This window comes from Poecilia reticulata, linkage group LG7 (assembly GCF_000633615.1).
Source record: "Poecilia reticulata strain Guanapo linkage group LG7, Guppy_female_1.0+MT, whole genome shotgun sequence".
Classification (NCBI taxonomy): domain Eukaryota; kingdom Metazoa; phylum Chordata; class Actinopteri; order Cyprinodontiformes; family Poeciliidae; genus Poecilia; species Poecilia reticulata.
Genome location: NC_024337.1, coordinates 16604278 through 16619248, shown reverse-complemented (window position 1 = coordinate 16619248; position 14971 = coordinate 16604278). Strand labels below are relative to the sequence as shown.

The 14971-nt window shown below is 37.9% G+C and overlaps 2 protein-coding genes across 3 annotated transcripts in view; one reads left to right on the top strand and one right to left on the bottom strand.

The window, feature by feature from the left end:
• Positions 1–4957, bottom strand: part of letmd1 (LETM1 domain containing 1) — a 10688-nt gene extending 5731 nt beyond the window's left edge. The window contains exons 1-5 of the mRNA XM_008414719.2: positions 4770–4957; positions 4324–4476; positions 1938–2055; positions 251–333; positions 1–127 (exon numbers count right to left, since the gene is read on the bottom strand). Of these exons, the coding sequence (XP_008412941.1) occupies positions 1–127; positions 251–333; positions 1938–2055; positions 4324–4476; positions 4770–4885 (597 nt within the window). The 5' untranslated portion in view covers positions 4886–4957. The remainder of the gene's footprint in view (positions 128–250; positions 334–1937; positions 2056–4323; positions 4477–4769) is intronic.
• Positions 4388–9607, top strand: gtsf1 (gametocyte specific factor 1). 2 transcript variants are annotated; one of them, XM_008414448.2, is made up of 9 exons: positions 4389–4471; positions 5524–5636; positions 5912–6035; positions 6438–6551; positions 6638–6744; positions 7591–7717; positions 7808–7891; positions 9275–9332; positions 9420–9607. In XM_008414448.2, the coding sequence occupies exons 4-9, from the start codon at positions 6470–6472 to the stop codon at positions 9499–9501; spliced, it is 540 nt and encodes a 179-aa protein (XP_008412670.1). In that variant the 5' UTR covers positions 4389–4471; positions 5524–5636; positions 5912–6035; positions 6438–6469; the 3' UTR covers positions 9502–9607. The 2 variants fall into 2 exon arrangements, with proteins under 2 accessions (XP_008412671.1, XP_008412670.1); XM_008414449.2 differs by lacking the exon at positions 5912–6035 and having other exon boundaries at positions 4388–4471.
• Positions 9608–14971: the final 5364 nt, after the last annotated feature.

Genomic DNA, 14971 nt, shown 5'->3' with positions numbered 1-14971 from the left:
GTCCTCCAGCTCTTTGAGAACCGGTTGGTGGTGCTGAGTCCTGTGGGAATGATACACTTTCCGAAACTCCAGCTGCTGCTGGGGAGTCCAGAAGTGAGGAATCAGCAGCTGACGAGGGAAAAAGTACCTGGAAGCCACACGGAGACATTGGTGTTACCGACTACAGTGGTAATAATCAGGCACAAACATTCATCTTTTTAAAATTGTGTGCTGAATATAAAATAAAAAAACATGTAAACATGAAACTCACATTAGGAAAAAAATCAGGTAGTTTGCAAATGGAGGAATGGTAATAATCACAAATGGGACGGCCTTTATTAGGTCTCTGCGAAACTGAGAAGCATAGAGTACATTAGTATACAACATCAGAGAGAAATCAGTGAAATGAGACAAACTTGGTCTAGTTTCTAGTGCAAATATCTTGGCACACTKGGAATGAGACAAAACTAACTTGCAAGTAACTTTTCAGCTTGTTTTAAGTCAAACATTTCTTAATATTTATGGAAAAGTAAAGATTATTTCAGATACAACATGGAAAAAAGTATTTTTATTAGTGAAATAATCCTCCAACGGAACTTGTACTTTTTCATCATTAAAGAATTAACTTAAAACAAACTGATATCTTGATTAAACGCAAGTTGTAAGTTAGTACATTTGAAATAAGACAAAACTAAGATATTTCGATTAAAAATACTTGGTGAGTGTATTTGCAGACCTGAGTGAAGTTGGCCCCCCCACCTTCTTCAAATCAGACAAAATTGGTGTCAAACGTTAGTGCTACGTTTGTGCAGCAAAAATTTTCGTTTGTGCCGCTATCATTTTAAAGCTATAAAGAAAGTTGGATTTCATAAAAGTTGAGGGGCTGGTTGACCTTTTGCCCTTTACACTTTCATTAATATCTTCAAAGCCAAAGCAGCACAAACAACATTTTTTGCTGCACAAACCAACACAAACGTAGCCGAGTTGATTGACACCCATTTTGTCTGATTTGAAGAAGGTGGGTGGGGGGTTGACCTTGGATGACCTCTAGAAACATTTCTTTATATCTTTAAAATGATAGCGGCACAAACAAAAAATGTTGCTGCACAAACCAGCACAAACGTAGCACATACGTTTGACACCAATTTTGTCTGATTTGAAGAAGGTGGGGAGGCCAACTTCACTCAGGTTATTTGCAGTGAGATCATAAATGTTAGCCACTCTGTAGCTTTTGTAAAACAGCATAAATGTGTAACCTGCAAGAAGATTGAGTTCTAAGATTATATGACGGGAATCTCACAGAGACTCTATGTTTAGTCTTGATAGGACATCCAGTTGTTTTTCTGTAATTCTTGTTAAGGACACCATCTTGTTATTGAACAATGACAAAAATACATTGTTCATCTGTTTTCTATATTTTCTTGTTTATGAAAGCACCAGTTTTAGCATTCTAAAGCAAATACACATTTCGGCTACATTAAGAAAAGTAAATTTTAACATTTATTCTTTGGACCTAGATTGACTGAAATCAGATTCGCAATGTCTAGATGCAGTATTGATCCAAGGCATTTTCTCAGTGCATCATAGGCAATGATAGGCTGCTGCCACCAGGGGGGGAGACATTGGTACTCAGAAAATGTGCCTGGTTTGCAACACTTATTTTTGGTATTGTAAGACAAAACAAACTGGTTATAAGGTTACAAAGTCTTGTAGCAAAAAGGGTCATTGTTGGTCTCTCTGCAGTTATTAATACTGTTGCTGAGATCTTTCTAAATTAAAAAGTAAATTCTTTTTTATTATTTAATGTAATTTGACATTTCGACCCCCTTTCAAGCTCCTCATCCAGGCTTCACACTAACATTTTTTTTTATTTTTTTATTTTTTTATATTGTTGTGAGGAAAGAAACCCTACATCTAAATAAGTACCGGAGAAAATATCACTTCTTTAAGACACTGACCTGTCTGAGTTTTTCCATCTCCCTGTAGTGTAAATCGTGAAACTTTACTCCCTTCGTCAGCATTTTGGTTTTTATCTTCTTCACTTCTCTGGCATCCTGGAACAACATCTTGAATCCTGGAAGAAGATTCAAGTAAACATTCAGAGGAATTCAAGGAGAGCAAGAGGAAAGTGTCACTGTGTATCATTTGTAATAATACACACTGTAGTTAGCCAGAGTTCCTTCATTATACGCACAGATTTTGGCTTTACTCTCGTTTAGGTGTCAGATTTCCAGTGTAACTAGATAACACAAATAGTCAAACACTATTTCTAGATCACCATTTCTTTTAAAAGCAGAGTCAGGAAAGACAGCTGTGGTGAGGAATGAACCCATCTCAGTCTTGTTCAGGGTGCTGGAGGGCATCAGCATYAGCTAGTAGCTGTAATACAACGTTACAAACGTTTTWTCACAAGAAAACTGAGAAATCTTTCAGAAATTCTCCATTGGATTTACATCTGGACTTTAACTGAGCCATTTTAACACATAAATTGCTTTGATCTGCCCCAGTGGATCTCARTCCTGCTTCWCWCTTCCTTCTATCTTAGATGCATCTTTGCTCCAACATACCAGATTCAAATGACCGATTTCCTTTGACAGCAATACCTTCAAGTCAAGTTTATTTGCATAGCACATTTTAGCAACAAAGTAGTTCAAAGTGCTTTACATCATAAAAACATCACAGGTTTCACAAACATTACGTTTTGCTGAGTGCCACCATCAAATATGTTGGTCAATGCTCCAGTGATTATGGTTCTAAAGCAACTCTGAACAAGTGGGTGTTTTAGTCTTGATGTAAAGGAACTCAGTGTTTCAGCTGCTTTGCAGTTTTCTGGAAGTTTGTTCCAGATTTGTGGTGCCTAAAAGCTGAATGCYGTTTCTCYGTGGTTGGTAGGTGTGTGGCAGCAGTGAAWCACCTAGGGGTCCTGAGGATCCAGAGCCACTCATCTAAACTGTTCCACTGAAGCTCTAGCTGCAAGTTTTGGGTCATCATCGTCCTGGAAGATTAATTTCCACACTAGCTTCAAGTCATTTGCAAACTTTAATATGTTTCCTTCCTGGAAAGGTTTTCATTTAGCATCGCCCTCCTTCCGCAGAGTCCCTGTCCCTGCACCAGAGAGAAACGCAAACCCACATAATGATGCTGCCACAATGGTTTACATTGGGGATGGTGTGTTCAGGATAATATGCTGCATCAGTTTTCTGCATGTAGGCCAACATGAGGAAAAGTAAAGCTCTGTTCTCTTCTGAACAGTTTCCCCTGTATGATGGACTTTGAACGAGACTCCATACACAGCTCTGGAAAAATTAAGATCCCACTTCATGGTCATTCCACCAAGTATTGMTCTCTGAACTCTTCCTGAGTTAAAACATTAGTATTATTGTTTCTAAATTAATATGAACTTGTTTTCTTTGCATTATTTGAGGTCTGAAAGCACTGCATCTTTCTAATTTCATGCAAATACATTTTTGCTTGGAATTTCAGAAACATGTTGTCAGTAGTTCATAGAATAAAAGAACAATGTTCACTTTACTCAAACATATACCTATAAAAGGTAATATTTGAGAAACTGATCATTTTAAGTGGTCATTTAACTTTTCCAGAGYTGTATATGTTTACAATAGGGCTGCAAGTAACTCTTATTTTAGTAATAATTTATTCGGATTAAAATGACTTTTACTTAATTTGTACCAGGTGAAGCTAAAGCTATCTAATTTGAGGAGTTCCAGGTACAACATATTTGCAGAGAAATGTTTTTTTTTATCATCTTAAGTAGAAAATGCTTTTTTTTTTTTTTTACAGCTTTGGTTTAAATACTGTTATGAGAATGTTATTTCAGCAAATGTTGAACACCTGAATCACATAATTAGGCCATTAGGAGATAATTCAGGTGTGTTGGACTTGGGCCATATTGAAAAGTTGCTCTCCTGTCTTCAGTTTAGGTGGACAGCCATACATTGGTAAGTTTGTAATTGTGCTACAGTAACATCGAGGAAATCGTCTTTTAAGAAAGTCTTGATATTTTGAATGGATGGACTGATGTCAGATGTTCAAAGCACATTGTTTTATAATCCTGCTTTTACACACCTTTATCACTGATCTGTCTGGTGTGTTGGTAGTTTTTGTGGTGCCATTTGGTTAAACCTTTGTAAAGGGAATTGATTGCACTGGATTTATGTAGGGGCTACAGTTTATTCTACCTATAATTATTCAGAAAACTGGATGTGCCGCAGTAGCTATAAAAACAGATACACAAGGTTGATAACCTTCAGAACTAAACACTGACAGGGTAAACAGCATAAACCCATCAGTAGTGTTGCAGATGAGTACATTTTTCTCTTRCCTTCCTTAAAGGTGTGATACAGCAGGAAAAATCGAGGAAATCGTCTTTTAAGAAAGTCTTGATATTTGGCATTTGCCCACTGGATTCTGGAGGAAACATATCGTCCAATACCTCGTCTGACTTTAGAAGAAGTAAAATGCCTACACAAAGGTAACCTGTGGCGTAAAAAACACAAAATGTTATAAAATGCATAAAAGTCCTATCACAATGAAGAGTTAGAAGCACAAGAACACTACATTATGACACGGAACATGTACAAGTGACACCTTTTGTAAACATCTCCGATAAACATTTTTAAATACTCAGCAGGTTATCAACTGTCTGCATTGAGATTTAAATGTACTTAACGTTTGATTATTTAGCAGGTGTGTAGCTAGCTTAGCAAACCATGAWACATTCCGGTTAAATCAAGTGAAAAAAGGCAAAGGTTCACCCTGGGAAGACAGACCTGGACTGGCAGGATACGTATTGAAGATAAAAGCCATGTGTTATCYTGTTTGTGCTCAGACCACTTAGTCGGGTCAAAGACAACCGGCTGCACAGACTCGAGCAGGAGAGCGCCATGTTTGACAGGCAGAGCAGTTACCGTGACGACGCTACTATACGGGAAAGCTGACAGTTGGTCATTTACCGTAATACACAGAAAACGAAACGCACATTATTTTACGTTTTCACTGAATGTTAGGTGGATTTTTGGGATTTATTAACAATACATGTTTAGTTGTTAGATCATATGAATGCTTACTCAAAATAAAAATAATACATTTTCTCAGAATGGGACAGTGACTGTTCTAGACCAGGGTTGAATGGTGGGGCCAGTGTTTTTCTTAAAGGCACACACACAGCACTAAAGAATGAATCAGAAATGACATGGTAATAWTTCACCGTTTATTATATGAAACGAGCCAGATAGCCACTTGCAGCTTCAGTTTTCAGACTCCTGATTTAGCAGAAGAAAACTGGGAACCGATTTAAATATGGCTGAAGCTACAATACCTTAATTTTCAAWTCATTGTTGAAATAAAAGTATGAAGGTTAAACAATTTAATTGGTCCCATTAGTTATTGTTTTTGTATAAAGAGGTGTGGCAATAGCAAAAGAGAGAATCAGTTGTGCAACAACATGTTTTTGTTGAATATCGTCTCTGCTCCATAGAAAATGAGCTGTTAGCATGTCATGTTAATCATAAGATTGTCATACAGCTACAGTCTTCAGTCAGAGGACTCTCCAGATTCGTTGGAAGACTAACAGCTACCAAGGATTCTTTCTGCCCACAGCATCACCATCTACAACGATTCTTTGAAGATTAGATGATGTGAGTTACAATATTTAAACTTCCCAAATGTTAGCCCGCTTCAACGTCCCTTTGACGATGAAACGTTTTAACGTACTGTTGACGTTAAAACGGTCTAAAGTTCCGATTTACGAGCTAAATGGAACGCAGCATTTTTTGAAATATTGCAAACTAACCGGTCTTTAAACATAATTGGTTGTTTAAAGTTGTACCGGCGTTTGTATATATTCCAGAAATTAAAAATTGGAGTTAGTGAGTGAATTTTAACTTAAACTCACATTTGTTGCTCGTGCCAGGCTGATAGTCACGTGAGCAGCAGACACTATAAAGCCGGAGGAGGTCACGCTCTGCCAGTTAATCTTCGTTTGAGAGAAGGCGAAGAATATCTTCCTCAGCGGTCTGAAGGGTTCCGTTTGTGTGGTTAAGTTACGGTCTTTTACTTATTTAGCTAAATATAACTTGATATAAACGACAGAAACATGATTTAACTTGGTTTATTTGTAAAATAAGAAARAATAAGCTAGGGCCGTTAGTGTCGAAGCTAGCTTAATGTTAGCAAATTTGGGTACGAGCCAACGTTTTCTTTAGTTTTTTGTCATGAGTGTTGCTAAATCTGTCTACGTATCAGAAATGAATTTGTGACTGGTTGAGCTAGTGTGAAAGAAATTAAGAGAAACCTTTGGTATACGTCGCCTTCTGTATCTCCGTGAAACTTGCATTGCAGTTGGCCGAGTAAAACAAAATGTTTGGAGAAATGTTTTTAGTTGAAATCTACGTCGGCTCTTTACATTTCATGCTAATATGYATTTTATTTCCTCCCAGGTTGGCCCGTCCAAAGTAAATTTGTCTTACACATGGCCTCCATTAAATTCGGAACCAGTACTAGTCCATGCAAGGTGCCCTCTGAAGAGAGGGTAAAAGAGGTTGAAGATTATGGTAAATTTTAAGATTTTTTACTATTTGTAACCTGCAAAATCTGCCAGTTTTCYGTCTGAATCCATTTTGCATTCACTTCACTTCAGATAGCAGGGGAAACTGTGATCCAGACAAACTTCTACAGTGTCCTTTTGACAAAAACCACCAAATCCGCTCCTGCCGCTTCCCATATCACCTGATTAAGTGCAGGAAGGTGAGTTCCTGAGTTGATAAAGGGCTGGGAAAAATCTGCACTCATGGAAATACTTTAGTAGTGTTTGGTGGGTTTAAAATAGTTTATCAGAGATKAAAAATTTGTATATTTTAGATTTATCAGATGAATAGATTTGAATTGAATTCAGTGAATTTACACCCACTATACCAGATTACATCTGATCCTCCACTTTAAAAAAAATAATAATTTGATTCGTTTGTCATGTCAAATACTGTATTATTGGGCACTCTGTGAATACAGTTGCAGGAAAAATGCAAAACATCACTTTTTGTAGGTTWGGGGCTGACTTTCTTCTGTCATTCCTTCCTAGCATCAAGGTACATAACGTACAAATATCACACTGTGGGATTACATGGTGTTAATAATTTAACTTCCCCTTTTGGGATCAATAAAGTACTTTTGAATTTGATTAAAAACCTAAACTAGCAACTGCTTCTCAAACATTCACATCCAGATCAATGATGGAGTTGAGCATGTAGGTTTTAACTTGCAGCAGAATATGGCTGCAATTGTTTGAAATATTACTAGCAGCTGGATTAAATCCACACTTGGAGTAATAATTTTAAAATGCAACAATAATAATGGAAGTACTGGTGATTTTCCTMAGGGTTGGAGTACTGATAAAAGGTGAACCAGCCAAGCAATTGTAAAGGCTGCTTGCAGAGAACATGTGGTCACCTGCTTGTATTAGTAATTCAACAGACTCAAAGATCCTCCCCACTTCCAGTGTCTTAAATAAATTCCTCCTTGGATTATAGAAGTGGGTAAATCAAATGACTGTCCTGCTGCAATTGATTAGTAAGTTAAAGAAATCTCTCGCCACAGAATCACCCAAAACTGGCCAGTGAACTGAAAACCTGCCCATTTAATGCTCGCCATCTGGTTCCCAAGCACGAGCTTGCTCACCACACAGAGACCTGCGAAGACAGAATATCTGTGGACACTGAAAATGGTGAGATTATTTTATTTTCTATCCACCTAACAGAGCCGTTACGGTTTTTCTTTTAAATGGTGTAATGTACATGTGTCTTCTGTTTAACAGTTGGAAGCAGAAATGGACATGTTGGCTGGGATGTTCCAGTCAACACTTGGGTCAACCCAAACATGACTGAGGACTGGGATAAGGGTATGGTAAAATATTATAAAGGTTTAGAAGAGATCACACTCAATGCGTCTGGAGAAAATGTATTTAGATCAGTGTTTATCACACTTTTTCAGACTGAGGACTACTTACCCCATTTAAAAACTCACAAACAACCTAACTTGAAATTACATCTTAATATAAAACCTAGAATTAAAATATTACACTCTTGGCTCACTTTTTGTCTTTATCCATCCTAATGAGCAAGGTGGTGCTGTTTTCGGCTGCCCAGTGGTGCAGTTGGTAACAATGTTGCCTTGAAGCAAGACGGTCTTTCTGCAAGGAGTTTGCATGTACTCCCTGTGCTTGCGTGCGTTCTCTCCGGGTACTCTGGCTTCCTCCCACAGTCCAAAAACGTGGTTGTCGGGTTAATTTATTTCTCTAAATCCTCCTTAGGTGTGGGTGTGCATGATTGTCCTGTTTCTCTGTTACCCTGTGATGGACTGGCAGTCTGTTCAGGGTGTACCTTGCCCGTGGACTGCTGGAGATGGGCACCAGCACCTCTCACRRCCCCAGTAGTGATAAGCATGTATGATCACGGATGGTTATTGTTTAGTCAATGTGACTGGACACAACAAAACCATGAACTATTGCTCAGGCCATTTTGGGTTATTGACAGATTCTGAAAGGGTGGATTCTAAGCTTTCCAATTATGTCAAGCACTTGGAAATCAAAAAAGTGGTTTACGTATTGTGTCCATTAGTAACTTAGAAGCATGATGAACTTGAGTTGCTTTGGCAAAAACAGAAATCCTCTTCTCCACATAAAMGTACTTGCCTATTTCTATCGATTGTATGTATTGTGTATTTGCCAGGTAAATTATTTTTAATTCAATTAAAAAATGGCAGCTTAATTTTTTAATGAACCTGAGATCACTCAAAGCTTTTCTTTTGAGTGACCTGGTCTTAAGCAACTTGCTCATTATTATTATTTGTAAATGCAAAATTTTGGTATGTCAATTGTATGMAACACATTTTTAGCTCATTTCACAGTAAATAAACTCCTGTTTATTTGCATGCCTCTAGGGGGCGCCTGTGGACCACAGTTTGAGAAAAGGGTTGATTAGATCAGGGTTTCCCAACCCTTGTCCTCAAGGCACACTGACCTGCATGTTTTAGATGTTCCCCTGCTTCAACAGACCCCAGTCAGATGAGTGCAATTCAGCAAACTCTGTAAATCAGCCATCAGTTGAGATCGTGTCCTGAAGCAGGGGAACATCTAAAACATGCAAGTCGGTGTGCCTTGAGGACCAGGGTTGGGGAAACACTGGAATAGATTAAGCTTCTCCCATATTGTCATGCATTTTATAATTCTTTGGATAAATGATTGCTCTGATATATAATGGTAGCAAATTGTCTTGTTTTGCAGAGGCAGATAATGTTCAAACTCCATTTGTGTGGGGTGTAAGCTCCAAGTTGAACCAAATGTAAGTGGTGGTCTTTACCTCAGCATTTTCTGTGCATACATTCCTTCATATTGACTTGTCTTTTTTTTATTATTATCCTTTCTGCAGACTGGCTGCCAGACCCAGTAACAATCTTGGCCCTAATTTTAGAGCTCCCAGTACGCTGCCATGGCCCAATTATGAGCTSTGAGCTCTTCCAAAGCTGTTCATATGCATGGAGTTTTTTTTGCTGTTCTTTTTTTTTGCATGTTTTGATCAGTTTGAATCAGTTTGAATAAACTATCTGAAACCTCTCATGGCTTGTAGTTGTGTGGATCTCATTTAGTGTAGAGGATGTTTTACAAATGTAACCTGTAATTGAGCAATCTTGTTTTCTTTCATAAGTCTTATTGTTTTTAAAGTTGTGACTTTGCTGTGTTAGACTTTTGGAGTAAAAGTTTTCTTTGTTAAATAATTGTGTGGTTTAGTTATCTTTAAATGTGCTAGCTTTTTTTTGTAGCACTAAAAAAAGTTGCACCACATGTAAACTTTTTGTAGAAGTTCCCATAATCTTGTCTGGAGCACAGTAGTTAAGGATTGTTACTTGAATATGGTAATTGAAGCAGCAGTTTACCCCCCATCATGGGTTAAGATGGGACTAGTTTGAGATGTAGATTCTGAGGTTTACTTTTGGATTGCAAGATAGGCTCAGTAGTTGAGTCTTTTTTTTCCCCCACTGATGATTGAATAAATTTCTCAGCATTTGAAGTTGGTGCTAAAGTGTCTTTATTGATGCAAACATACATGTCATGTCTATTTAAAAGTTCAACATAATCTTAGTGCTATTCATTAATGCAGTCTTTACTATAGGAAACACTTTTCTCCATTAAACTAAAGATGATGCACTCAATTGTTGACTTTCTACAACTTCCAAAGTGAAGTTTGATTTCTTTCTTGGTGTTAAGTGGTTTTGCATGTACATGACTACAGTAAGCATGATCTGACACTCGAGTCTGCCTCAGTTGCTTATACTAAAAATTAAGGTAAGTATAGACAGAAACTAGTTACTTTTCATTTTTGTTTAATATAAATTCTAGCCTTGCTTCAGTATAATGTTGGAGAAAGATGGTGCTGTTGTAACATCAAGGGGAAAAATGCATTTTAAGTTATTAAATTGCCCTGAAACAAACTTTAGAAATCCCAGAGAGACTGTAGTTTGAAAACTGTTTTTTAAGTTTAAGAGCATGACCTTTCCCAATATACACTGCTCAAAAAAATAAAGGGAACACTTAAACACAATATAACTCCAAGTAAATCAAACTTCTGTGAAATCAAACTGTCCACTTAGGAAGCAACACTGATTGACAACGGGGACCCCTCGTCGGGTCAATCAGTGTTGCTTCCTAAGTGGACAGTTTGATTTCACAGAAGTTTGATTTACTTGGAGTTATATTGTGTTTAAGTGTTCCCTTTATTTTTTTTAGCAGTATATAATGGGTACATTATGTAGCTTTTCACAAGGAAAAACTTTGGTTTAAATTGGTAGTTTGTCACAAAGTGAACAGCTGTATTAATATAACGTCACAGTAACATTTGATTTGAATTATTAAAAGATGGGTAAAATAAACATGAATATGGAAGCTGATATACAAAATAAAAATATTGCAGGATTATCAAAAATATTTCACTTTACAGAAAATCCAAATTTGGAAGCAGAGCCAAACACTGGCCACTAGATGGCGCCTGTAGCTGCAACGCTTCCCTCGGTGAGGACAGCTGACCATGAATGACCTGAGGAAGAGAAATGTGTGGGCTGCCAGCCAGCTCCTTCCAGTCATATTTAAGTGGCATTATTGATTTCATTTTATGGCTGTTTTAGTTGTACTTATAAATAGAAGTGCTGAGCACGCCGCTGCCTAAGAGATCAGTATATAGGACTCATTTCAGGGTTTTTTCCCTTTTTGTACTGTATTTTCTGTCTCAATCCTGATGCAAAGTGTTCTCTGAAATCACTGAGGAGTAATGAAGTGATATTGATTTAAAAAGCCATCTCCCTTTGGTTGGAAATCTAAAGTGAAATCCATATTTATTCAAGCAATCTGAAATATAAAAGCCTTTTATATTCTGCCTCAGATTAACTGCCTGCTAAAAGACAGATGTAACCAAGAAATCCCAACCTAACACTTGCAGTCACAACAGAAAGTTAAAGGGAGGATTATGATGTAAAGTCGACTTCATTTTCGACTATATCATGTTATGAAGTTCCCTCATGAAAAACATACCTGGAGTGTCGCTCATTATACCAACAATGCTTTATGAGCGGTTGTAAACGGCATAATGGAGTGGCATTATGATGATGTGCTGAAGGGGGAACGTCGCAAAGAGCAGGAGCTTCTTAAAGAGACAGAGGCCAATTTCAAGGCTTTGAATTTCTCTTAAGTTATGTTTAACATATGCAACATTTCTATAACAACTAAAGGTAAAAGTTATTTAGTCTTATAAAGTGGCACTGTCCCTGGAAAATACATAATACCGCCCCATTAAGTGCTTAACATCATAACTAAAAAAAAAACATAATCACCAATTTGAGAACTCGATACAAAAATACAATTGATCAATGTTCCAGTGATTATGTGTTGAAAGCAACTCTAAACAAGCGGGTTTTTAGCCTTGATTTAAAGGAACTCAGTGTTTCAGCTGTTTTGCAATTTTCTGGAAGTTTGTTCCACATTATCCATCTTTACTGTCACAACAAGGCGACAGTTGAAACAAATATGGGGGAAAAAACAAAACACTTTTGTTAGCTCTAAGTCATGTTTTTGAACTGTGGGGCGAAGCCGGAGTACCTGGAGAGAACATGGATATGCATTAGGAGACTCCATGCAGAGAGTGATCCAAACCCAGAACCTTCTTTTTGCAAGGCAACAGCACTGCTAACTGCACTGCTGTGCAGTGCACAACAGACAATGACACACATTTGAATCAAGTCACAGTGTGTGCTTACACATTCGTGTCGTACTGTTAAGGAATTGGGGTCATTTTAACATTTGATTTGACTGAGCCACCGGCCTCACCTCCGGATCAAATGGCACGGTCCACCATGTTCAAATCGCACTGCTGGATCGACTTGGCTGTGAAACCTGCCACTTGGCCTTTATAAGAGCCTTTCAGGCATGTTTTTGAAATGCATATCTGTCCAACGATCTCACTTTGTGAATTGGCATTCGCTCAGTTCTTTTCATCTGAGAGTCCAGCGCAATGTGCGAGGAACAGTAATGTTCTTGGGAACTTCCTGCCCTGAGAGTCTGCCCAAAACTTGTGATCTTCTATTATTGTCTGCGTTCCTAGGGAGGCACGTTCACGTTGCTCTCGCTTTACAGAGTTACAGCAGAGGCATGGTGCTGGCTCGATCACGAGGGAGCTGCTGTCCGCGCTATCTTTATCAGTGTACCATCACAGGGAGGCTGTGTAATCACGGTGATGCTGACTATCCAGTTTCTCTTGTTGCATAAGCTCTACATGGCTGCAAAGTTATGAAAGCATCCAAGTTTTAGATTACATGACTGCACCAGACTGGATTTGGGAGACTTTAGCCTGGGAAAACCTTGAGATTAGTGCATTACAGAACATCATACATACATATGTATGAGACTTTGTTGGTATTCTGTTAATATAAAAATAAATAAATGAATAAATTTGCAATTGCGGTATTTCCATTCAATAAGAAATACAATTAAAAGTCATGTGAATAAGTTTGTTCTTGCAATAAATCATTAAAAACATCATCCGCCTACCACTTCCTGTTGTCTTTTTCATCAGTTGTAACATCCAGTTATCACATCACTCGTGTGATGCGAAAGTGTTTCCAATGAAATACTCTAATTTTGATAGAGCAGAAAAACCACCTCACAGTACTGCTAAAACGTAAATTTCCTTTTTCAAAATTGTTGTGTTTCCATTAAGCAAACTTCACTTTGCGAAATTAAATGCAGCTGTTGTCACTGTAGATCGTAATGGATAGAACTGGTTTCAGGCATCTGGCCTAAATGGCTTCCTTCCATTGAAGTGAATTTCTCTAGTAGAATTTCAATTGGACCAATTAGCAAACAGAAGAAAGAGTCGTGAAAGGTGATTTTCTGCACCGTTTTAAAATTTTTCTCTGCCTGTAGTTTTAGCAATGGCAGCGGAGGAAGTGAGCTAAGCCATCCAGTCATGCTTCCAAATATTGAATTAACATTAACAGCCATCTTGTTTGGCTAAGTAGTGGGGGGTGTTTGTTGTGCACCCACTGTCCGGTCAGCTTTCTAGAGGTGAATTGTCATATTACATACGGCCAAAAGTTCACAATTTGGTCAAATTTAAACCTTAACAGGGTTCACGTCTCCAGGAAGCAATCGTTTTTCAGTAGCCAAAGATCCAGACCTTCTGTATGAAGCAAAGTGTAGAACAGAACAGCTAGACTGTAGCCATTTTTCCACTGATCATAAAATTTATCACAAAAATATAAATATGCTTAATGGAAATACACCAGTTCTGAAAAAACTGGTTAGTTTTTTTGGGTAGGATGCAGCGGTTTTTCAAAATTTGTGTATTTCGCAAAACAATAATGGAAACTTTTTTTTTTCACTCCACACGATCCGCACTTGTCTGTTTGGTAACACTTTATTTGAAGTGGGGTGCATAAGACTGACATGACACTGTCATTACAATTGTCATGAACATTGAGTCTTCATGAATGTTTATGACTGTTATAAAGTGTAATTTGGTCAATAATGGCATTTTGAAGCAAAGTTCTATTAAAACACTCATTAAAAGTCCATTAAAAGTGTTAACTTTGCATTAAAAGTGTCATTATTTACTGACTAACACTTCTGGTAAATAACACCCCTTCGAATAGAGTGTTACCAATAATGTGAGACATATGTTAGGCATGAAAAAACACCCAGGTATGTTTTCAATGATGGAATAACATTATAAAAAGCTAAATAAATAAAAAAAGAAAGAAAAAGAAAATAAAAGGCTGATTTTGCATAATGCCTCCCTCTTTAAGCTGTACTCCATGTCCTCTGTTTTATTTTCCTTCTTTGCTCCAATCTGACTAGCTAGGCTCATTACCGCTAATCACTGATGATCTGATTCTTCCCGGTTGACTGTTTTAACCATAGACATAACATAAGAATAGACGCCTCATGGTCGCTCACGCCTATGGACCTTACCAAGCTCCGCCCAGAAACGCCCCTCGAAAGTCCTATGTGACTTCATATCTCACATTAACCTCCTCGCAGAGCTTAGCTTCTATGGGATTTTTCGTTTCGACTGACTCTGCAGAGTATTTCCGAGTCGATTAGTTTAGCATTTCTGACGGATTTTCACAAAATATCAGCCACGATAATGGAACCAACAAGTTCATGTCATCTTTTCTGGACGACATCAAGATGTTTTAGCCACGCGATGCCTCTAACATTGTGCGAGTTGCAGCTAAATGCTACCAGTCGATGAGGAAAACAGCAGATCCTCACACCCTCAGCATAAATATAGCTGTGGACAAGATCGCTGATGGCTATTGTTCTTGCAAGGCTGGGTGAGTCGGACATTAATGGTTTTGAGGGTTCGAATGTGTCTAGGACTTATACACGGTACTCAGTGCTAGCGTGGCTAACACGATTACAGTTTAGTAAAAG